We start from the raw sequence: 26318 nt of genomic DNA on the forward strand, positions 1-26318 counted from the left end.
ATGAGAATCCTGCCTCACTGGAAATGATCACAGTAATGTACCTCATCAGGTCTGGTTGAACTGATCACGTGGCTTGATCCATTTCTGTCGTCAATCAGGCTTTGTTCATCGGTTTACTTCAGTGTGAACTGTGTAGTCAGCGCGAGCTTCAAGTTTATCGACAAGGAAGAGGTCAAGAAACACAACTAGACATCCAAAAAATTTTGCCGCAGTCCATTATTCGAGTTTTCGCTCGCAGATACCCGAGAAGAACATGGTGAACTCTATGGAGAGTACATGTGATATGACTGAATGACCTTCCCAAACGACTACGACTATTTTGAATCCTCGGAGTGGTGGCACAAGTCCCTAGCGGAAGGGAGGAAGTCGCATGTAGGACCAACAATTTGTCAGGGTGAGCTATTCCCAATACAAGGTAATTCAGTTGCTAGGGTGCGAACTTTTTGACAAGAAGGTCCGTGGTTCGAACCCAACCCCGGCATCTCGACTGCCTTCGTCTACGCTTGGGCCGCCACGCGGCAACCCAGCCCTCATGCTTCCTTCGGGTAGCACGGTATCTAGTCACCGAAAGAGTGTTACAGCTGAACAACGACCAAGGGTGGAAATGATATTAGGTCGACAAAATAAAGAGAGTAAATATGCCGTTCGCCCACAGTACGACAATTTAGCCCCAAGTGAACGATCAACAGGCGGGAAGCAACTGACCTCCCATTTGTTTCGAAGTGAAATTGAGTGAAAAACGACTTTAGATTAGAGTATAAGATTATACATGCGTGCTGTTTGGTTCTGCCGAAAAAAACGCTCAAGTTTCTCTGAGAACGCGCTGCTATACAGGCTGCTCTACACTACCAACGGATCAATCAGTGATGGAATGCAACACTCGTAGGAACGTGTACAGGTGAAGGAGTTGACCTCAGAAGGTATTCAGGCTATGTGTACGAGGGGAACTGAGTTGCATTCAATCCTTAACGTCGACCACAAGGAACCGCATATAAGCTGAGGCATCTGAAATAACAACTCGCGCATTCCGAAGCAAAAAACAAAGCTTCTCAACATACTCTAAGGACAGCCACAGACATTCACCAATATGATTGAACAAGGCACGCATCTGGCTAAACTAACCAGTGAAAAGAAATCAGATTTGACCGCCTCGGTAACTCGTGATGTGTACTAGCTTTCATGCATTTTCATTGCTACTTGGGTGACAGGCAAAGTGAGAAAACGCATCAATGAGGTCTCGTAAACCACAATCTGGATTCCTTCCATAGCCAGCCAGCATACCAGCATGTCTAACACCAGATATAAGAAAGCGCTGAGGAGAAAAGGCACATAAACGGGAGAGAAGAATGTTGTAGCCTGTCTGATTCAAGTAATCACTGAATGGAGAAACTGAGGAGGCTCGGCAGTGCATATCTAAGAGCGAAGCATGCAAGGACAGTCTGCAGTGATGTGAATGGGAAAATGATGAAAAAAGCGGCTGACCTCTGTACTGCAAACGGTTTATCTAGATGTAAATACGTCCCAATGGTTCATGTTCCTCAAGTAGACATAGTGATGTGCTCTAGCAGTAAAACGAATACCGTCACATCAGGTGGTGAAAACTTTCAACGATGCAGACAGCACTGAGCGGTTCTGCATTCTAAGAACATCGGTAGTGCTTCTGCGCGTGCGCCATTCCTCCCATCCGGAGACGGCTCTTCAAAAATGACACCTTTCTGTCGATCCCCTTAGGTGATCTTCTCAGAGAAGCAAGGTGTGGTCGAAACTCGATCCTGATCGGTCTTCATTGCGCCGTTAATCAAAGAACGTGTGAAACTAAATGTGCATTTTGACACCGTTACAGGCCAATACTGGCCGTCTTTGCCCCGATTGTCCGTGCTCTTTGTGTAACCATGGAGAAACGGTTATCATAACGGGGTAGAGCTCAGCAATGACACCATAAAAACTACATTAATAAACAAACTAGCATCGAAGGCCAACAAAATGAATGCATTTTAAGGGACAGTGATATAGGGACGGTTCGTAATTCGCCATCACAGTGATTTACTTCCACGAACGAAAGCGCTCCGAATCCTGCAAACGTCGAAAACACCGCCTAGTTTGCTTAGTTTTTGTACACACCATACACATCCGGGGATAATAACTGATCTATCTCCAAAGGGTCGGGTGAGAAAACCACCCAACCACAGAAACACAGCGCGGCTGGGTTGTGTACACATCACCAACAAAACACTAGTTGATGGTGGACCAAAAAATGATAAGCCATAAATATTGAAAAATACTAATAAAGCAATGTTAACTAACGAAGGGACATGGACCTGATGAAGTCAGCAAATCATAAGAAACACGAATTTCGGAAAAAAAATGAAAGAGTTGACTTGTGGTGCAGTGTTGTTGAATATATCGATATAAAACAATCACGTTATCCGAGTTCGCTGATGCATAACTTTGGTCATAAATGATCGAAAAGCAAAATTAAATTGGGGATTGCATCACTACCGCTATCCCCCCCTCCCCCTTCCCCCCGAATTTATCCGAAAATGCAGGTCAGGTTACAGAATGGGGAGAAATCGAGCTGAATCGCAATGGTTTCCTTAATAAGCAATGCCTTAGAGATCGATTGTTTCATTGCTTCCCGGATGCGAGGAATTTCGAAAAAATCCCACCCTGGTAGCATTTTTTTCGGTGACTACCCAGCGGTTGAGCAATGCGCTTTATGATACACTGGCCATAACATCCCATTAAACAAACTCCGAAAACGTCTGACTTGGAAAACCGGGTTCCGTACATCCAGTTAACACCGATCTTGTTCTAATGATTACTTTTGAGCCTGGAGTGAATCCAGGAGTAAAGTAAACATAATGAACGTGGATTTAGCTGAATTGTCCATTCACATTAATTCATGTGGTAATGGGTGGTTTAATCAACGTCGGCCACTGGATAATCCACGAGACCAATAAGCGAACCAATCAACTAGTGCACTTTCCACTCACTAAGACAATGGGCTGAAGCTACATACAACTCACACGGTGGTGTTACCGTTGCAGAAAGCAAACCTCTTCCCAGAAAAAAACAGGCAATAAGGGCAGTGGACATAAATACACATTTTAACAGCTGTACTGAAGTGCCAGTACGTATTATCGGTTAATTGCTATCAGTAGTGATGATAATCAGCTAAAGGAAGACTACAAGGTAGCATTTATCCCAGCTGGTAGTTTGCGGGCTTAAGATTCATTCCCCTATGGGACGCGATTACTTAGGGCACCAACTGGAGCCACGGTTATACTATACTAATCTTCAAATACAGACACCCCGTAAGTAAAAAGGACTTCGCAAACCGTCCATATAGCTAAATATCACTTAGAAAGCCATAAGTCTTTACTTCTTGTACACGTGGCACTGATCGAGTCTTTGTCGGGTAAAAGGTGGCCATAGTGGAGTTACTTTCGTTCGCCATACCCCCGATTCACATTATCATCCTCTAACCAGTAGCATGCTTCTGTTTCGCTGCACCAATTCCCTGCAGTTCTGTTTGAACACATGATTGCGTCCGAAGATGTGACTAGCCTGAAACAAAGCATTTTCGGTTCATGTTTATTGAAGGGGCAATAAATGAAAGGTTGCTTATTTTGGAACTAATGCATTTTTGGCGGCGAACAACGGGTTGCGGTTGTTGCCAAATAAATTCCGTGGATGCCGTGCAAAAGTTGTACGTTTTACAACAATGGTAGTAAATTAATGGGATCTGTCGAACGGAGAAATGTTTAACCTCCTAGAATCGTTCCCTTGCTCACAGTGCTAATTATAATATAAATCGCTCCACTGGATCCACAATCATTCCCCATTAGCTTCTGTTCGACCTAACAAGAACACATACTTGCCCTTGGATATCCGACTCCTAGAGCATATACGAATACGGGATTTGCTTTAGAGACAAATTATTCCAACCTGATCCAAGCTTTATTTTAAAAATATGCGATTCATCCACCTTCAAATGTTGTACATGTCATTGATACTTTAACCGTCTCTAACAGTCTCCCAAGTTTCTGGGTCGGGAGATGGTAAACAGCTGAATTCAATTGCGCAAGACGACTTTGTCCATATATTCACTTCCGTCTGGTTTTTAATATTGGCTGAAGAGATGAACTCTGCACCATTTCCCTTTTCCAAGAACAGTCTGTTCCTGGACATGTTTGCCACTCTCGTTCTCCGGGAATTCAGAAAACCTATAATGCGGAATGCTATAATCTGCCTTGAGGTTTGTGCAATCGCTTAAGTAGGTTCCATGATTTTAACGGTGCGGCCTCCTCTTATGCTGCTCACATTAGTGTGACTAAAAAATAAAGAAAGCATGCGACTAGTCAACAGTCAGTTCGTGAACGGAATGCTTGTCGTGGTAAACTCAGTTGAGACATCTGGTCCCGTTTCCATGGGTTATAATTATGCACATAGCCATAGTCTCATGCAACTGTCGACTGCTAGACAAAAAATAGTGGTGGAGATACAGTTGGATTACCGCAGCTCCACCAAGCGCTTAATCGGATTTGCAGCGACCCTTCAAAAGAAGACCAATACCGCCGTGACAAACACAAGAAAGGGAGTACTCGTTCAACTGTAACATCCTTCCGGTGCCTAGCTGCCATGCCAGCCGAAGGAAGCACGAGGGCTGACATACTGCCAGGTTGCCCAAGCCTAGACAGGGGACGTCGAGAGGCAGAGGTCGGGTTCGAACCACGAACCTTCGGGTTAGTAAATTCGCGCTCTAACCACGTGAGCCATCTCACCCCAAAAGAGGGTACTCAGCTTCTTCCGAAGGAAGTTCTCCACCAGGGGTCATGAGATGGTACCTCTGATGTTTGAATGTACCGGGGACAAATTGTAAGGATTCAAACATTGGTCTGATCACCTAATGACCTATTGATATTGTAGTCAACCTAGAGACGCAAATCAAAGATACGAGAACAGTCATAATATTGTAAAATCAAACAATCAACGGCAAACGCGTCGTAGAGAGTTCATGTTGTCGACCATCGAATTTTAGAACCTGGCCCATATCGGCCTAAAATGTCCGACAGTTTGAGAAATTCGACCATTGGTGCTTGAGGACCGTGCTGCAGCGACTCATAAAGGGGGTTTAAATGAGGAATATCACAATGTGACCATAATACGAAGGCGGTAACGTGATGAAGTGCAGGTTCGGATTGGTGGATATGGATATGGGAAAGGCATGCAAGATGACACCACTTGTGTGAGCCAGTCAAATATAAAATGCATGGAGAAGTCAATCGATTGTGTAAGCTCACCATATTTGACCAATTCGGTGTCACCGTAGTTGCATCCGCAAATACGGATGCGACTGACAGGTGTGCAACTGTGTGTGTGTGTGTGTGTGTGTGTGTGTGGATTTTTGGGTCGCAGAAGAAAATGCGACGGAGTTTTCACCAACCTTATAGGTACTCCGTTCCTGTGAGCTTGCCGGAAAGGTTTGGAAAGACAAAAAGGTTGAAGATCGTGTGGTGTCCAATAAGCCATGGGTAAGAGTAGCAGTAGCATGCACAGGCAGGATGTGTTGTTTACATATAAGCAGCAGGGACCATCATTCAGATAACAACTGCCTCAGATGGTAATACACCTCATCCGCGTGAACCAAGTGTCGACGCGGATACCTCGGTTCGTGGCTGATGCACTTTAGACGCGATTGCATTACCAAAAACAGTTTCCACGAACAGCACGTGTGTGTTGTACGTCCGTATCAATACTGGGAGGTGTTCTATTGCTATTGTCGATTCATAAGCCGGAATAAAAAAAATCACTGTGCACTGGGCAAGCCATCAGGATCTTTCGAGAAAATGGCTAAGGTCGGATTTGACATACCACTTAACTAATTAGATTAAATTCAACTAACCGTTGCCATTGGTAGGTAGTGAACACTAGGCGCAGGCGGTAAGATGCATCCGTTTTTATTTTGAAAATAAAGCCCCATGTGTGATGCGCCTAAAACGTGTTCGGAATATAAGGAAACATGAGAACGCCTGTCTGTAGCATACACTGAAGGTCCCCACCCAATCTTTGAGAGTATTCACTTGCTGTATTTTCTAACGGGCACGTGTGTATTGTGAGATCATGTGATCTCCACCTTTGTGTAAGTAGTTCTCATAGGAGGATCCCAACTATCCAGTAAAAATGAGAAACGGTCCTTAATGCAAGATGATTTTATTGCGACCGTGCGGCAGAGCTGAAAGTCAAGACAAGGCGTAGACAATAACGGGTTACCATTACCAAAGGTCGGAGCGATCGAAGTACTTTGTTCAGCCACAGGTGAATAATGAGAATAACGAGCTCCGCCCCATAATGGAATGAACGGATCGATATCTGCGGCTCACAGAACACTATATTGATCAGAGTCGCTAATTATAGAGATTGATCGACTCAGATTAGGGTGGTTTTGATTTCCGGAATGTGGTGTGCGGCACGAAAAGCTCGTCGCAAGAATCGATTAACAAATCACGTTCTGAGGGATTCAAACAGCTCTTGTGCAAACTAGGACAAAAAACGGTGTGGGTGATGCAGTCAGCCAACTAAATCAGGAGTCCAATCGACCAACTGTTAGCCAACAATCCACGAGTGTATTCTTTGCTAGATGCAGCTGGAGCGAAGTGATAGTTAGGCACATTGATAAGCAGATACTTTACGATTGTCTTCCATGTTACGGAAAGATGTTGGTGCAAGAATTTCGAGTAATAGAGCAGCGGTTAAATTTGAAGTCCTCCAGTTCAGTTGATCTATTTAATATACATAGAAGACAAAACAACTGTCTTCTGGTGGTCTTCTGAACATCTCTTAAGGTATTAAACAAAACGCCAGTGATTCAGATTGAACGGATGGCTATCGGGTGGTTTATTGGGCTTGTCAACATGGTTACAGGTGTGAAACATTTGATAAGGACTACACGCGATGGGAAGGGCAAGATGTCTCCGAATATGCTGTGCTATAGGGGAGGTTGTCAATACACACCCAGATTCCACATATTTTCCTTCTCTCGCAGATCTACGTCACGTGGTGAGAAATAAGATGTGATGAAGCCTTAACTTCAGGAGGACCTGAGTTCTGTTTATGGAAAATTGTCACAGGCTATGCTCAATTCGTTAGGAAGAACCCCTAAAGTATATCTTCTTATACAGTCCTCCGCAAACCTAATCGTCCCAGAGCAAGGGGACATGAATTCAGTTTTATTCAGTCGTTTTTCATGCACCGGTTATTATCATCATCCCGGATTCTTAAAGCGTGTGATCACATCGTTTTTTTAAATATTGAACAAGCAACAAGAACTTTTATGTATCTGTGATAACAATATCAAGAAGAACGGTAAACCCCGAAGATAAACCAGATTCTTAAACGTGTGATCACATCGTTTTTTTGAATATTGAACAAGCAACAAGAACTTTTATGTATCTGTGATAACAATATCAAGAAGAACGGTAAACCCCGAAGATAAACCAATCATGGAGAATGATCTAACTGGCTTTGGTTGGAGTCTCTGTTGGAGAGAAACACAATTTTTCGACCGTGCGAGGGAATAATGGTGCACATACTTCAAATGTTGGGGACAGGAAACAGTGAAGCTAGTGCAGTGATACTGTTGATTACCTTCATAAAATCTGCGATGTAAAGGACACCTTCCCTCTCATTTCGAAACCCAGAAAGTGCCTCTAAGCTTCGAATATCCCTCACTCAAAGAGCTTACTCTGTAACCATGCGAACAACAGTCAACAAGAACTCAAGGAAAAATGGTGCCATCCGGTAGGGTGATGCAACGTTTGCAATCAGACTGCCCAATTCGCCTAACAAATCCACTGATGAGCCGCAGTAACCACAACGACACGCGTGTCTAAGAGAATAATAAACCACCGCCCGGTCAAGGCGAAAAGACGGTAGATAACAAACAGATTATCAGAGCACCAATCGCGTTTGTCACAACATATGGCCTAGTTGATTTGTGAATCTTGTCATTACGGGCTGGACTGTTCAAGTTAACTGGTTATCGATCCTCGTGGAGGGACTGGAATTAAACCGGATGTTTTCGGCTCCAGTAAGGAGAGCATGGGATAATCAAAGAAACAGCACTTGTATTTGACAGGACACTCGTACTTATCCATGGTACGTTTGACCATAATACCCATGTTTCACGGAACTCAAATTGATATATTTAGACAGCACGTTTCAAACGCACATGTGGTTCCATTCTGGTACATCGCTTGGCTAGTAGGTTACATCAAGTGTAGAAAAAGTGGAAGAATGTGGTCCGAAATAAAACAAAGTACCAACTTAAGATTAGTTGGACTTGAAAATGTCAGACACACAAGCAGAATGTAGTTAGTTGTGAAAACCCTCCATCGGGAAAAACCGAAATCGGGTTTCAGGACTACAGATGAACCAAACTTCACAGCTCTGAGAGATTGCCTTCTGATCACCCAGAAGATGTACCTACTGCAATCGAATGAATTGGAAAAGCTGGGATGCCTATCAAGGATGATCACAATAGCTTCTGATTGTCCATGATCATGCAACCTCATCAGAGTAGCCAAGATGAGTGTTTCAAGTCAACGGAACCGTATTCAGAGGCAAAATTAAGAAAACCGACGCACGTGTTTGCTGCAGTAACTATGAATAACCTAGTATCAATCTTGTATTCTAACTGAACCCCAAATCGGACGCAATTCGTGACATCCACATACTTGCGAAATAATCTGGCTTTAACGGGAGACTCAACTGTACCCCAGCTGAATCTCTCGTTTATGAAACCATTCAATTGAATGAGCTAGACAAAGTCCGATTCATCTTTCAGTTCGGACGGTATTCGAGATATCATTTCGACTGATAGTGAAACTGAAAAAGAGTGAATTTGACGGTAGTTCAGGAATCAGGCAAGTGAAGAGTCGGGAACCGGGATCATATTAGCACTGGCTCAGAAAAAATATTACTGAGCAAAAGTAATTCAATGAGTCCTTGTTTTACGTTGACCGGAAACAAACAAAAAACTAAGTAAGGGGACAGATGCACACCAACGAAAAGAATTCGAAATTCTCCGTCTAATAGTGCTCGAGAGAATTCAGTAGGATGAAAGACAGAACTGATGGCACTAGCTGCGTAACTAAATTCAATTTATGCCCGACTGGAGCCCGATTCGACTAGACTATCTGTTCTCTCCAATTCAAATTGGATTGTATTTTGTGCTGCGGCGACACGCTGTGCCACAAAGTAACTTTGTTTACAAGATGTCTGGAGATTGAAACGACTGAAAAAGTTAAGATGGTCATACTAATGTTGCCAGATTATATGGAGTTGACGGGATTTGACGCGGAAAATTGATTATGGAACCCAAACTAGAATTGAGGTTGAAGCAAAAAAGCACAAATTAGTGGCAGAGATGCAGCAGTGCAGCAGGTCAAAACAAATGATGCACTATGGACAGGACTCGCTGAAAATGAAGCGCTTGGTTGGTACTAGCTTGTGCAGCCATTTGAATGCCACTCAAAAGGTCAAAGAGAGCACTGTATAATCATAAGTACCCAGACAAAACGAAGACTCCTAGCAGCAAAATGTCTCCCGAGTCACTGGAATAACTCCCTGAGAGTCATGCGCTAAGGAATCGGACCGTTCGACTGACTGTCCACAAAAAAGACAGTCAGTCTAATTTGCGCTCCAGAGATTATTTTTGACAGCTGGTTCCTAATATTAGTATCCGGAGGCGATGGAGACCAAAGGGATACAGTACCGAAAGGAGGGAGGGAGCTTTAGGTGATCGGCAGTGGAGTGGTACACTGACTGTAATTGTGATTCCCCTGACGTCTCACAATACCACACTCCATCAAAAGCAAGACTAGTTGTCAGCCTACATCAATCCAATTCATTAGACGAACAAAACATACAGCTGGGTTGCGTGAGATGAAGAGCGCGCTAAACGTAATCAGTGTTCCTCTCCCTATCTGGTCAATGACAGCTACTTGCGTCAAATGACCGCCCGTTTTGAGCAATTACGGATAAATGCAGCACCGTCAGTTATATGGTCCCGGATTGAAAAACATAGAACAAAAATGCAGAATTGGCCTGGGTGTTTGATGATGCAAACACATTCGATGCACCTAGTGCTTTTTTCAGTAAACTGTTCACTTTCTCCGAGTATCAATTCACTTCACTAACCCACCCACTGGTTTCGGACATTCAGAATAGAAACACTTTACCTCTCGGAGAAGAACATAGATGTCAGATAGCGTGCGGAAGAAAATAATCCGAGTGAACGGAAATTTAGTCGTCGCATAATCAACTGTCGGCTACGAGGTTGCAAAAACTTTACGTCTTTTTGATATTAGCCTTAGATGACTTTGAAATATAAAAATCCTAACCCCAAAATGCAAATTGCCGGCTGATTTCTTGGACCAATCACGAATAGGCGGCGAATAAATCAGCATACAGAAGGAAAACTGAAAAACATACGCGAAATAACGAAAATCTCCACTGGCGGAAAGCATAACAGACCTACTGGCTTAAGATTCAAAGTTGGCATAAAAGCGTGGGTTTCCATATTCGAACGCTCAAACGTGAAGAAACTTTATCACAGCGCACGTGTGAGACTAATCCACAGTAGCCCCTCTAATAAGGGCCACTCACAGTAAACGGTCTAACTGATCACAGTTGGTGAGGTAGTCCCACTAGGAGGAGCACCCTTTCTCGACCGTACGAGTGAACAATAGTATACATACCTCAAAAAGTCTTATAAGCACAGAATGGAACACTGGGGTAAGTGAAGCAACACGATCACTCTACTGTTAGATAGCAGATAAACCTGCACAAAGACCAGTTTTATCATCCACGAACACCACAACGCCATTCGAAGGCCACCAGATGGAAAGGTATCTCAACATAAAAAAGAAGGGATTCGTATGAAAGCTAAAGGAGTCTTTACTTTTCACATGCGGTTTCACATGTAGCGATTTGGGCAGAAGCTCTGGAGCAATTACTGTGCCTTTTTCAAGAACTCGTCTCAAGGTAAATGATAACCCTCTGGAAGATTACCACCAAGAAACCCATAAGAAGCAATTTTCAGCTGGTTGTTCCAAAAGTATCGCAGAATAAATCGTTTCAATCAATGATTTGAAGCGATCTCTCGAAAGGCTACAAATACATTAAAAAACAGTTCTTATTTATCCTTACAAACGATTTTCTTAAGGCAAGAAAGCGCGGCAAAAGTGCCCTCCTTTCTGAATAGCGTTGGGGTGCATACACCAAAGGCTCTCTTCCGATAAGTACCCTCTTCTAGGACTTGAAACTNGATAAGTACCCCCTCCAAGACTTGAAACTCGTGGAGGATCAACCAAGAATGGCCTCACTTGGGAGACGGTCGTCACGGAGGGCGAAATTGCAGTAGTTGTGGCCATTTAGATGAAAAACGGTGACACAGTACCGTCAATCACACTAGAGGTTTCATTGTTTTTTCACGTCATTGTCCATGTAGTTAATATGTGCCAAAGTGCACAGAAGCCCAGTACATAAATTTCGCATACTGGCCGTTTTTTTGGACTTCGCCTCACGGTTTTTGGTGGGGACTGAGAAACTACTCCTCATGCGTTAGTTTCGAGCTAAACCTCATGCGACCGGAGTGAAGTGGTCTCGGTGAGGGTCCTCTGTATCGGAGTTGAGGAGAGTGACTATAGAAATCTTCGCGGTCGGTATTTTTTCCAGTCATGGGATAAGGTATCGAACCAGGACGATACAATATGCGGCTTAGTGTCACAGAACGATATGCAAGTGTTTATCTTAACAGGAAGGTGCAGGCAACGTGCAGAATGGGAGTGGCAAGCACAAGATCTTTCACAGATGAAAGCAGTGGACGATTCAAACATATACGTAGCTTTTTCAGGTCGGTTCAGTTTATTGTCAGCTATCAACAGTCTAAATTTAAACACAGAAACTGGTCCATTGTACCAAAACAGTCAGCAACAGTTGGGAAAAACAAAGCGCTACTGAAAGAGTTGTCGCTTTCTAAAATTCAGCCGCAGTACACGGCAAAAGTTCGGCCTAAAATCTCCTCCGTACAACTGAACAAAAACATTAACACAATCCTAGCTAACCTGGAATCTGGGGATTTCAATGCGGCGCTCAATACACACTAACAATCGCATTGTTGGACTAACACTTTGGAGGTAAACACCACAAGTGATGCCCAGACCTTCAAAAGTACAAAGAAAAAGTGACTGGGATCAGCTGTTTCTTAACGCGGACACATCACTCGCTCGAATCCGGAACTTCATTAACAAGAAGGCACTCTGTACGATGGAAAGATAGTTTCTGTATTTTTCATTAAAGCGGAGCAAGCATGGGATTTTCTCGACACACCCCTAGAAAAGGAAGCATGGAAGACAACAGCCTCGACACGACTAGTTTCGAGGAGCTATCACCAGATAGACCATGACGGGGTTTAGTGCTCTTTTGTTAGAGAACAAGTAGAACTTTATGCAAGATAAAGGATTACCAACACTACCATTAAGGTGCGCTTTTTGATATTTTTCGTCAGCCACTTGTACTAAATATCCATGATAATGTCTCTTCATCAAATCACATCGGACCGTATTGACGAAGGAGTTGGAGGACGGTTGTTACATGAATATATCTTTTAAGGCAATGTAGAAGTTTCCAAGTTCTAGGATTCAGAGAAAGTTATGTCGAAAAGAGCAGCCGATATAACAAAATTTGGCGAATGTTCCCGTGGAGAGTAGGTCAGTTTCACGGAAGCGAAAATAGCTATGAAAATTTTCGAGCTAACAGTCTAAGCTCCAACAATAGTTAGCTGATGTGCACTGGACACACGCTGAACAATGATACAACACTAAACTGCTTCGATTGGTGACGAAATGTTTGCCTCGCTTGGCGAACGGTCACGTATCTTCAATACGGATTTCGCCTTGTAAATGAAGTCAGTCAATGCTGAAAATCCGAGAAGCACTGAGTCACTCAGCTGTAGCACCCTTCCAGTGCCTAACTACCATGCCACCCGAAGGCTGCACGAGGGCTGGGATACTGCCAGGTTGCCCAAGCCTTGATAGGGGAAGTCGAGAGGCAGAGGTCGGGTTCGAACTACAGACCTTCCGGTCAGTAAATTCGCGCTCTAACCACCTAGGCCATCCCGCCCCACTGAGCAGTTGGTTCATCCTTATTGAGAGCTACCAGCAGTGTGCATCTCACGAAACTACAGGAGTTTGAGGATTCGTGACTCCTTGAAGTTCCGTGAAATGCACACTGTTGATGATGAAACCGTTGTACAATGGTTCTACGCTTTTCAACATAGATTGGCTTCACTTGCAAGACAAAATATCCATTAAAAAAGGTCCGGTCTCCTCGCATGAGCAAGAGCAGAACTATATACACAACGCGAGTTATGAAAAGTCCCCCCCCCCACGGCATTTTAAACGTGCCTTCGTAGAAGCAACAGAATAAAAGTACAGCGCAATATGTATGAGATTAAGTTGATTTTCATGGGAGGAAAACTTCCCCTAACAGTGATGACCACTGACAGGTGCCATTCAATCTTGTAAAAAATTACCTAAAAAGTGGCGGTCCGAAAACCAACCGAGCAATCAACAATACATGCATACAACTTACTGCAAGATTCAAAATCAGCCGTACAATAAGAACTAATGGTTCAGTTGTAATTGGTTTCCTGGCTCAGGCTCCGGAGAGATTAAGATAACACAAAACTCCTACTAGTGGGTCTCATTACACACAAAACGAATTCTGTGACCTTAGGTTTCCAGCGAATGAATGAATGAAGATAGGACTGCCACACGGCAAATTAAAAGACGACAAAAAATGCTACACAGGCGCGGTGCGATTGTTATTGGATTCATTCGAAGAGACTTAGTATAGGATACAAAGTGGAACATTTTTTACTCGAAGGTTGAGAGTCGGAAAATGAAACATTCAATCGAAGTCATGCATGTCGTAGGCCACGAACTTAGCGATCCACGGCGAACAACCGAACGGACAAATCGTTATCAGTCTAATGCGCTGACCCGAGACATCCATAACGTGGCAACGATGAAAAGAAGAAAGAAAGCGTTCAGCTGTAGCACCCTTCCGGTGCCTAGCTGCCATGCCACCCGAAGGAAGCACGAGGGCTGGGATACTGCCAGGTCGCCCAAGCCTAGACAGGGGAAGTCGAGTGGCGGAGGTCGGATTCGAACTACGGACCTTCCGGTCAGTAAATTGCGCTCTAACCACTTGAGCCATCTCGCAACGATGGCACCTAGCAGGAAGTGAATGAAGTTTGGACGTGGTTTGTCACCTTTTAAATTAGTGAAATGTCCTTATGAAGCCAAAAATGTGGAGTTCCAGGTGTGGGTTCCAATGGAAATTGCGAAGACACCTAAAGACAATAATAAAATAATAAATAATGATCGTTCGGAGCTTAGCTGCGATGCCATCCGAAGGAGGCACGAGGGCTGAGATACTGTGAGGTTGCCCGAGCCTAGACAGGAGCAGCAGAGATTCTGAGGCTGGATTTGAACCACGAACCTTCCGCTGAGCAAGTTCGCGCCTTAACCATTGAGCTGTCTCGAGCTCACCTAAAAATGTGCAACGAGCATAAAAACCCACATAGTTATACTCAGGTGGAATCAGAGCGATATTCAGTATCTTGTGCTGACACAAAGCCTGTTCTGCCGCCGGCGACACAATCCGCATCATCAAAACAGAACAACAAACAAAGATTATGAAGGTAGTACACTACTCATAAGGTTGCTGAAAGCTTCGACAGCCCACGACCGGCTTCCCCCTTCTTCGGAGGCTGCAGTGAGTCTCCGAGTGTCCCAACTGTTTTACTTGAGCCCAAACTGCACTAAATTAGCAAAATACATTCACTTGCACACTGATTTGGTTTTGATGAGACTCACCTGGAACCCAACGGAATCTTTCGTTTACGATGTTTTTACGAAACTGCATATGCTGCACGAGGCCACTTCACGTTTCAGTTGGTACGATATTGGAAATATTCCGACACATATGGACGTAACACACTACTCATAAGATTGCTGATGACTCTTCAATAGCTCACGACCGGCATCACTCCTCTTGGGGATTAAAAACATCATAACCTAGAGGTTCGTCTAGGTTCCGTCAAACGAAATTGATGTGTGTTTCGCTAACAAGCCAAGTTGTTTCATCCTTGAATATGAAGATGTTACAGAGATCTAGAAAAGGCACAAGCAAAGCTCTAGTTCGACTAGTGATGTGTGTTTCGCTAAACAAGCCAAGTGTTTCATCCTTGAATATGAAGATGTTACAGAGATCTAGAAAAGGCACAAGCAAAGCTCTAGAGGGCAACGGCTGGCAAACTGTAGTCTGGTGATGTATAAACACAAGAACGGGTGTCATTAAAATAATGATGAAGCCGAACATCCAGAGACGAATTTGTACCCGTCACTGGTGATGCTACAACAGTCATTTCGCACTGTTTAGAAAAGTCCCTCAACGGCTACCCGGGATCGAAAAGCAATGAATAGGACTATCATAGTGTATACAAGTCCCAATCTGGATTTGAACTCTGGCCATCTGCTACCTGAAACTGGCGCACTTTTGACAAGTAATACATCACCAATGTGAGAAACAGAATAAAATTCGTGCATTTGCAATACACGTCCCTCAAAATTAACATTTTTCGTTTGGATTCCAGTATGCCTCTTTTTTAAATGAAATAATCGGTCTACTTAGTCCTGTCCAGTTTTCTTCAAAGCATTACCAGCGACGCTCGTAGAATCTTAGGGGCGATTGAGGCCATTCGAAAAGGGCATAGCACCCACGGTAGACAGGGCAAATTCATCAATCGAACCTTCCTAACACTAATAGTTATTCGAGAGCAAGAATAACTGGACCACCTAGTGCGACAAAACCAATACCGAATGGAGGAAATAGGTCAATCTGCAAATGATGAAAAAATTTATATACATTCTGGTCCATCGGTGATAGACAGAAGGACATAACTGCGGTTTGTGGGATGAAAGAAGACGGGATTAATCAACAGATCCCAGCTAAAGTCAAGGTATTCACAATAAAAGCAACAGGGATAGAAGGAAGCATACCTCGCATTCGAGCTGTTCTATCAGGAGTGACCAGGCAATAGACCACGCTTTTCGTATTGTGATACAGCTCGAACGCTAAATGCGGCACATTCCTCGGTGGGATCATCAAAAATGGAGGAATCGCGTCCTAGTGACATGTTTTCCGTCGAGGTAGCCGCATTGGCTAGCTTTTGTGGTGTTGCCAGAAACGAACTACACATTGCGTAACTGGGTTGAACAGCTCGTGCGGGGTGCGGAGCAGATCGCAACGAAGTGAGGGAAGACACGTGAAAGCGCATTGGATTACAAGCCAAAGGTGTGTGAACATTTCGCGACAACTGAAACGAAGCATGACTGGGTGACGGACTCGGCCCGTTATGAATTGAATGCTGGAAGGTTATGGGGGTTATATCGCCCATTCCGCTGTCTGTGGGACTAAGAAGCCGCACACCAGCGGGTGTCTGGTGACGTGGGGAACATGGATATTCCAGACAATCTCCATTGACTGATAAGTTCAACGGTGAGTAGGTCGGTTTTGAGCAGAGGAGAGGAGGGGCAAATGTAAGGAACTGATCAGGATAAGCCGTCACACTGGCGAACCTGGAGCAGATGCCATTGTGTGCATCAGGTACGCTTGCATGATTGCTTCGTTTCTGATTGTGCTTACTACGACGACCACGATAGTTCCGAACACAATAAAAAATGCCCCAGATTACGAGCGACACCACCGCGAAGAACAGTACGAACAATACCACGAACAAAATCCACGGACTAATCCCAGCGCCACGTAACCGTAGAATGTGAAGTGTCCGACTGTAATGGACAGTATCTGCATCCTCGGACCATGGTTCCGAATGTGTCTTACCATTTCCACCATGCATAGATGAAAGGGTAGTGGGTTCAATGAAAATTACTGCACCCGCAGATAAGGGATAAGGAGTGAGTGGGGAAGAGGGTTGTGAGCGCTGCACAGAAGCAATCGCCTCTGGAAGAGCAGTTGAGGGTGGACAGAGCTGAAGCGAGGCTGGTCGGATGCGAAACCGCTCCGGGATTGTTTGAACTTCCGGTGCTAATCCCAACCATGATTGAGGAAGACAGGGGATCATTGGAAGTCTGGGTAAAGCCAACTCAGTCAGAGAAGGGCACTGATCCCAAGATATCGGTGGAAGAGTTAGAAGCTTATCGGGTAAAACAGGCTGTCCAGAGGTTAACTCATCCAAACTGATTTTTGTCAACTGTCTTGGGCAAGGCCCAGTCAACCACCAGTGTGGGAAGGTTGAGTTTGTCGTAAGCAATGGATTGGCGGATAGCTGAAGGTGAACAAGATTTGGCAATGTATTGAGCAAAGTTACTGACCCAAGGTTGAGACCCGGTAAAGTCAGTCGATTTCCCCGTAGATTGAGGATTTTCAAACTTTCCAAGCCGCTAAACACATCGAGTGACACTGAGCTCAGAAGATTGTCTGATAGATCCAGCTTAATTAGATTGGAGGCACGTTCAAAAGTCTTTGGCTTGAGATATGCAATCTGATTTCCGGATAGAAGCAATGTAGCTAAGGCGGTATTACCTTCCGGCGGGAAACCCCATTTGGCCAACTCCACAACAGTCAATTTATTACGACTCAGATCCAACAGACGAAGGTGCGGTGCATAGGCAAGCCAACCGACACCCAAACCAACACTAGTTAGATTAGGATTCCGACTAATTTCCACATCGCGTAAACGAACTGCTCGTAATTGGTCGATGAAACCATCCTCGATTTTCCGCAACTGCGTTTGATGAACCGTCAGACGTTCCAGCTGGAGTACACCCAACTTCTGGAAGAACAAATTCCTCAGTGTCACAGACTGAAGGTTAAAAAGACCATCATCACTCGCAGAGGTTCCAACAAGCACAAGGCGTTCGAGGCGTTCCGTGCAAGAGCTGGAAGGATGTGATGCCACTGGACGAATGTTTGGCCAAGACGCGCGGGTCAAGCGCACTTGCAACTGACGCCAAGATGGCAAACACGAGTTGATACTGGGCCATCGTGTGTTCAAGTCTGTTGATTCATTCACGTAACACAAATCAGCCTGAAAACGCATAGGCTCGGGTGTTCCATCTGCTGGAAGAAGACAACAAACTGCAGCGCCGTTATCATTGGAGCAGCTACATCCGAGCAAGCAATTAGGATGCGACACTGAGGCAGAAAAATCGCTATGGATAGTGAATAACAGTAACACCGGAGCTGCAAAACAGCGAAAATAAGGCATTATTGACATCTCATAAGGACTGTGTCCGGGGCACACAATTGTCCGATCACATCAAGTTGCCGATGTGGCGCGCGTATGTATGTGGCGTTCCCGCCGGTGTTGTGGGTGGCAGCCTGGCAGGTGCAGAATGAAACCAATGAGAAGTCAAAGCAAGACAGCTCCGTGAACCAATCGGATGAAGCTTGTGCGACCTAGCAGACCATCCAATGGGGTGAGCGAACGACGAAAGCGTGACAATTCGCGCACACGGCTTGACTTAATGGGAGTGATTCACATAACCCCTAGACAATGGAGCAGACGCACAAGGTAGTCGAATCGTGATGTCCTGTTCCATTTTAACCAGTAGCATCAGGTCAGACCGACATGCAGTAAGCCAACAGAAGCGATAAGATGCAGGTCCGTAAGGACAAAGCCCACTGCGATTAGGAACGGCAGAATGCAATTAGGAAGAGAGGAATCGCTCATGTGTAGCTGGGCTTTTCGGGATCTAGAGGCATTACTCCCATTAACATCTGGCAAAAATCTCCAGCTTGACAACTGTTATAGTTTCACGCGGATGGAAGAGTATTAAAATGGAGCACTACCTTATCCAGCTATCCAATTAGTTAACAGCTGGTAAGACAATGCATCACACCCAACTCGATCAGCCCCGACAACCTGCCATTGATATTGAGGATTTTTCCTAGGACCAGTTACAGGCGGTCATCCAAGCAAAAAATCTCCATCAAAACTAGGTAATGATAAAAAAAGTTATTCCAATGTGAAGACAACGAAAACGAAAAGCTACGGAACATTCAGTCATAAATTCTTTTTTGTGCCGGTTCAGTGAGTTAGGTAACGATAGGTGGTGGGAAGCATTCCTGGAGAACATAAACCTTTAGACTCACTGAAATGGATCCAGTGAATAGCGAAAGGAAGGGGTAGGTATCAGGGACATTGAAGGGTCATGCGTACAGTGGATTTGTAAATGCGACTGCTTAAATCGCCAATTTTAAAACCGACAGAAAAACGCCTATGAGGCTTGAAGAGCCGACACATAAGCTAATGAGTTGTGGAGGAATGCCAATGGAGAGGAATTATTTTCGAAAGATCCACCATGAGAGAAGTCAGTTCAAGAGCTCCTCCGTCGTTGTTACCTAATTTATGATTAAAGCTTGTATGGGGCTCCAACTAAGGTAAACATTCACCGTTAGCTGATGAGACAACTGAAAAATGCCACTTCAGTGAGGTGTACCTATGATAAAAAATGAGTCCTTATCTTTGGCGGAGAAACGGTGTAGCCGATGACGTGGGACAAATCGCCCTAAGAAGTTACTACAAGAAACGTGAGAGTAGTCATACTATAGAAGGATTGTAACGGGAACAAGACGTTCACTGTGTAGAGGTACTAATTTGCGCTTTTTTAGAGATTGAGCTAAGTTAGACGAGTAAACTAGAAAGATAAAAAAGCATACACAACAATGATCGTAAAGCGTAAGGATAGTAGTCGTAGGAATGCAAAAGAGCGATAGCATAGAAAATACAATAGCAAGTAAGCACCACGAGCCTGAGGCACATTTGACAAGCCATTGCTGAGATGGTCCCCTTGTTTATATCCACATCGGTAATTAACAGTGTGTTGTGTAATCAGAGACCATTTACACACAGACCCAGAAAACAAAATTGGCGGAATTTCGAACAAAGAGAGCATAAAAATATGGAAGGGACGAACAAATTGAACCAGTAACATTAGTACTAATTTGTGGGTGGTACGACTGCCATCAGAACGTTCTAAACCAGAATCATTGGATTCATAAACGATCACATAAAAATCTATTACCTGTACAAATGGTATGATATGAACAGCGAAAACCGGGTTTCCTATTTATCCGGGGCTATACCCGTAGCCATGAAATTAATATCATACTATTGAAAGAATAGAACAAAGCAATAGATAATGACTAAACCGAGTTAAACACACTTAACTCGGTGAAAGTTTTAGTGAATTTTATTTGGAAATGTTGAAATGACAACGATAGAATCCAATTGTGTAAAACATTAACACATGTGGTTGACTTTATGCAGGGACAGAGAACGCCAAAAGGTTGGGAAACATGTTGTACCACTCACTTTATGTGCCGGCATCAGTTTATCCAACAATGGTTGCGTTAAGAAGGGAGTGCGGCAGCCAGCACGTCCAGGTCTTGCCAAGTGTTTGGATGATGCTCGGACAGATGACCCAGTAGAAGAAAGGGTGAGTCCGATGCCCAGAGTTCGCACTGCGATTGTGGTGCACGTTTGCGTAGGTTGAGTAGTCGGCGGCGATACGCCTATTGAAGGTGCTTCGGGCGCATTGCGGTGTCTGTTAGCCAAACGTCCCTGACCTAACGATACTCCATGTTTCCGAGATAAAGAGCTAGATCCCGATATGCTCCGATTGGACAATTGTTCACATCGAGTAGTGGCTGGTTTAGATGCAGACGAACGCAACAGACTGGGTGGACTCACTCCAGTCACAGTACCAGACAAAGGGGATCCGGGTGATCCCACGGTTGATGAAACCGGAGGAGCTGAAGGGGCCAGACTTTCCTCATAAATCTGAAATCCCTGGAAGACACAGCAGGGACTAGAAGTCGCCTCGAAAAGGACCACACATAATATGATATTACCTGGTTGCAAACAAGATGACAAATTTCAGAGCTCTATCGTTTTCAGCAGCCATTAGTGGTATACTCTCTTGCGTGTAGCACAGCACCTGATTATAAACTCGAACACTGCCGAGTATAATCGAAGTCCAAGTGCAAACGTAAATAGAAGTCAAATTTCACCAACTGGTCGGCCAGCTATACGGTGACCAGTCCATAATTGGAGGCACCACAATAGTGTGATCAAAGAAGAATTATTATTAGCTTCGTTTTCCATTTAGTCTGAATCCCGGAAGAACGAAACCATCCTACCAAACATTAACAGTCAATCCGGATGGAACCAAGGAAAGCAATGAAGCACCAAATGCACAGTGGAATGGTCCCAGGTAGTTTACATATGTCGAAGAACCAATTATCAACTATTGAAAACTATCAGCAGATGGCGAGAAGTAGTACGATGAACCGATAGAAAACTATGAGAATGAAACAGATCGGTCATTCAAGATGAAGAAGAGGGTTAGTTTGAGGGGCCCACATGGAGGTGTTTACTGAAAAGTAAAAAGTATGATGTAATATCTTCATCCGATCAAATTGGTGGGTGGCATTCTCAGAAGGCAGCATCTCGTTGAATACAACCGCAACAAAACAAAGATGCCGCTGTTGGTTAGTAAAAGCTAAATAATCGTTTAGCTGTAGCACCCTTTCGATGCCCAACTACCATGCCACCAGAAGGAAGCAAGATGGCTGGGATAATGCCAGGTTGCCCAAGCCTAGACAGGGGAAGTCGAGAGGCGGAGGTCGGATTCGAACTACGGGTCTTCCGGTTAGTAAATTTGTACTCCAACCACTGAGCCATGTCGCCCGTCGGTTAGTAAAACCAGCGGGATGCTCTAAAGGATGAAACATTTCCGCAGTGTCTTCAATGTGAAGTAGCCCAACATCGATTTGGATAGGAAAACCTCAGGCCACTTTTATTAGTAATCTAGCATAGCCTGTGCATAAAGGTGTTTTACCTATGGTCCGCAATAATTAACCTGCATGCGCTTTCACGGCTGGCCAGATTCCGACCATATGGTTCGATAATTGGATATGCTGTGAATTTTGTGAACACATTTACGTAATCTCTATTAATATCGACACTTATATCTGGTCACCAAAACACTGACGTGCTAACGACAACCTCTCAATAACTATGTGGCCCTAGTGTATATCCGTCAGCACGAGTGGTCAATGAGTTGGAGAAATACCATATTAACATCGATACATAGCCCAATCTAACGATGAACTGTGACATCCTCTAAACCATCATAAAATTCCAGAAACCTTCGTTTGACGTTACGTAGCGATCCAGTCTTTAATGCAACCAACAAATAAGGACAGCATTTACAAGTACCATGAACGAGCTTTGTAGGCACGAAAGGATGTAGTTGTGTAGGGAGCACTGTTTAAGCGGGGCGAGTGAAAGCGAAGTAGCGAGGCAGGAAATATTCTTGAGAAGATTGTCCCCCCGGACCTATGCACCGTTTCCTAGTCATACGCAACGTCCATTTTTGAATTATAGTAGTCGCTGGTTTGGCATAGGCTTTCTTGAGGTGCTGCTGAAATTCTGCCACTTGGTAGTATGCAGTAATTCTGAATATATTACCCGAAACACTGCTAACCCTTCCGAAGTTTGTGAATACCAGTGTTTCGTTGAAATCTGGGGGTGTGACACACATATGACGGAGAACCTGAACAACTGTACAGAAAGCACGCGCACGTAAATGTCTGAAGGCACCTCAGTTCAATTCACCAGCCATAAACCATGTACTAAGAGTACGTTCGTTCCAGCCGCTACGGTTTCCGTCAACGGAAAATGGGAGTGTGCGGGGAAGATAAGTTAAGCACTGGAGACGATGGCATGATCAACTAGTTCGGGGAAACTGGACAGTTGCACATTGAAGACCATAGCTTTGATGCACGAGCGTCGCTGACTGTCTTATTGAGCCACGTGTGCTAGTATCGCCAACAATTTGTGAGTTGAGTCTCGGTGTCTGCACCTAGTGAGGAGGCAGTTTTCAACCCAACTGAGTGTACTGGTTAGCGCGTTCATACTACGTTGCCAGGTCATACATCTCTCGGTGCTTTCCACTCAGTCCAGGACTCGGCAAAAAGAGCTTTGCGAGGTGGACGGTCATTTATCACGCGGCGTACATGTCCTAACCCGCATAACCTATGAGCCATGAGTAACTAACCAATCGCGATGAAGTTGCTTTCCCCCAAAACCATGTTGCGCTCCTCAACATTGTTAACCCGATATTCCCATCAGACATGGCCAATGCCTCAGAGATGCCAACGGTGATCTTTGAAGCAATACCTTGTTGATGATGGATCTCAATGGAGAAGATGAGACGAAAATTGTGAATAGGTAAAGAAGAAGGCAACGGGAAAGTAAGCAGGGAGATGGAATTCGAAACAACAGTCGTCCGGAAACCTCGCTTGAGTGAAAGGAAAGGATAAGAGAGCAGTACAGAAATGACGCAGGAAAAAAATTGCACCGAACTGTGCATGAAACCGTGGGGTCAACTAGGGTGCTGTAGCTTCATAAAAACATTCCTCTGAGCTTTGACAGAATCGCTTGAAGACGACTAGTTCAAATTAGGTTGGAAGAAAAAACATTCCTAGGTATTTAAAGCCATTAGAGTTAGTGAGTATACATAAGCACACAGACATAGTCTTCACAATCCTTGATACGAGAAGCGACGAAAAAGCGAAGTGAAATCTTCGTGTTTAAGCAGAAAGGTTAAACTGTAAGTTTGCTTTGAGACAAGGAGAAAGTTAACCGGACAAAGAGGTTACAGAGTGATTAACGTCATCAGTACGTTGAAAATCTCAGCTGGATGAACTGCTCCAAAGAATAACAGTTTCGTCAAGAAGAGACAGAGACCAACTTTGTGTGATGGAACCCAGAGGAGCAATAATCAGCCAACCAACTAAACAAGGAAGACGTGGACCTAGCAGGACAATGCTTATGAAGAAGTAACTGGCTGTCCAATGTGAGGAACCCCGAAGAGAAGTCAAGAAAAATGCATCCAACTACAGAGTCGAATTTGTCCAGAAAAAAAGCAATGAAATTGTCAAAGGAATCGACAGTATCATATGCACTAGGACTTGGCTTGTAGGCAAAGAGGGCTGAGGAAGATGAACGGAAACATCACGTGCCATCCGTTACCAAAAAGAGGGAATGTGGCGATACTTTCCGGTCGCTTTGCGAATGGTCTCAATGAAAACGGGCCTTCGCAACTCAGGCACAGGAAATCTGGAAAAACAATTATTGATATCTAGTGCAGGCTAACTTGAATCAACGGTAGAGTAGTTGAGCAGACAAGGAAATATGCCATGTCGGGAGAAATTTTCACCCGCCAGGATTGGAGCAAGTGTACAAACTACCCTCGAAACAGCGAATGTTATTTGCATGAGGAACCAGTAAAAGAACCTTGAGGATTCTGTGGAACCAGTTAGAAGCAATAAGTTTAACCGATTCCATGTATTGAGAATTCTCTCACAACACATCTTCTGATGAGCCTCAGATCATCAGTCTGGTCGAAAGAATAAGCGGCTTTATTTATTTCCTGCAGTGCGCTTTCCACATTCGTAAGCATGCATCTTCTGGCTTCAAAATCGTTTGAAACAAATCGAGCCAATCAGTATGTTGCGAAAAGCATAACTTTGCCAGGGGAAAATTGGCTACATAAACTGAAAGCATCACAAAAGTTCGCTATGGAGAATGAGACGGTGTTCATAGATGAATTCATGTGTGGAAGCTATAGCAGAACTATGACATGACTCTTAGAGCACGAACACAGGAGTGACCGTGTATTCAGAGATGCGCAGATTGTTTCCGGTAATACAAATCAAGAGAGTTTGTAGTTATGTGATAAAACTGGATCTTAATGCTGGTTGGCTGCCCAGGTATATCATCGAGACCCGAGAGAACTGGCTTGGCACTGATTCTATCTAGGTCACCTGCTATGATAACAAGGCTATCAAAGATACCGAACGCGAAAAAAAGAGAGAAGAATTGTCCGAGAACTCGTCCAGCGTATTTGGTTGAACCCCTGGGCAATATATGAAGAGGATTATACGAAAAATGGACAGGAATCTAGGTTTAGTAGATGAAAAAGGCTTGATCGGCTGTGTCTATTTGGCGTGACAAAGGGAAGGATAACTCTACTGAGTCTCCGAATCTTCAGTACACCTAAATAGTTGTAAGAAGGAACATCTAATTGCAGTTCAAGCACGAATCTGGAACTGCTGTGATTTAAGTGTTGTGAGGAAGTTCACTTAATCATTTAATCCACTGAGACATTAATCTTAGTTTAAGAATTGTCCTGGTGCTGAAAGATGCAAAAAAGGAATAGACAATTTCGACACACGTGCAGTAAATAGCTCGTAAGGTCAGCTGCCTCTGGCATGTCGATACTTTGCAAAGAAAAATGAATTCACTAATTCCAGTTTCCGAGAAAATCTTGTAACCATAGTTAGTACAGCAGAACAAAAAAATCAATTCAAAATACAACACAACGGTAAAACACGAAAAAGAAATCCAACTATCACGTTTTCAATGAGAAGCAAAGGACGATTTTTACTGCCTGAAGCTTATTAAGCTAAAGATTGTCAGAGTGAACTATGTTCAATAAAAGTTTATTGGCTTGCACCAGTACACATAGGAAGATATCAGTCAGAAGTACCAATTAACTATCTTCTGCCTACCGGGAACGCATAGTTGTCCGACCCGCCAGAACACTTGAAGCGGGTATCCCGATAAGGCCAGGAAATCCCATTTGTCCAACCCGACCATCTCGGTGTAACGTGGTTGTTCATGAATTTGTCAACTGTGGATACGCGCGTACCCAGCTAGGAGCACAGACAGCTGCCTATCGGGATAGTCACAAAAGATTTGGATTGTTGGGAGCTCTCGTCACTGATCGATGTGCTTTTAGATGCCACACCAACTACCTACTCATGAAGTAAGGTACGTCAAATATGCGCAAATCTGATTCCTCCGAATTAGTAATATATCCGAGACTATTTGTGCCCCGCTGATGACATCGATTCCCCAAAAGAACGGAAACAATTAGTGTTCTGTCAACCCGAGATAAGATCGTATGTAAATAGTTCAGGCTGGAAACAATCCTTGGAAAACAAGGCGGAGTCCAAAGCATTTCGACCTGGTTAGAAGAAGCGCAGCAGGTGTTGGGAAGACATTAATACCCATCTGGAGACTACACATACACGGAACAAAGAATTCAACATGAAGGCTAATCTGAAAATGTGCACACACACACAATTGA

General features: G+C 44.1%; 1 protein-coding gene across 1 annotated transcript in view; it reads right to left on the reverse strand.

The window, feature by feature from the left end:
- Positions 1-26318, reverse strand: part of T265_04798 (hypothetical protein) — a gene marked incomplete at both ends in the record, with an annotated part of 102209 nt that overhangs the window by 32626 nt on the left and 43265 nt on the right. The window contains one exon of the mRNA XM_009169636.1: positions 20471-20947. Coding sequence (XP_009167900.1) covers positions 20471-20947 — 477 coding nt within the window. The remainder of the gene's footprint in view (positions 1-20470; positions 20948-26318) is intronic.

Source organism: Opisthorchis viverrini (genome assembly GCF_000715545.1).
Source record: "Opisthorchis viverrini unplaced genomic scaffold opera_v5_83, whole genome shotgun sequence".
Taxonomy (NCBI): domain Eukaryota; kingdom Metazoa; phylum Platyhelminthes; class Trematoda; order Opisthorchiida; family Opisthorchiidae; genus Opisthorchis; species Opisthorchis viverrini.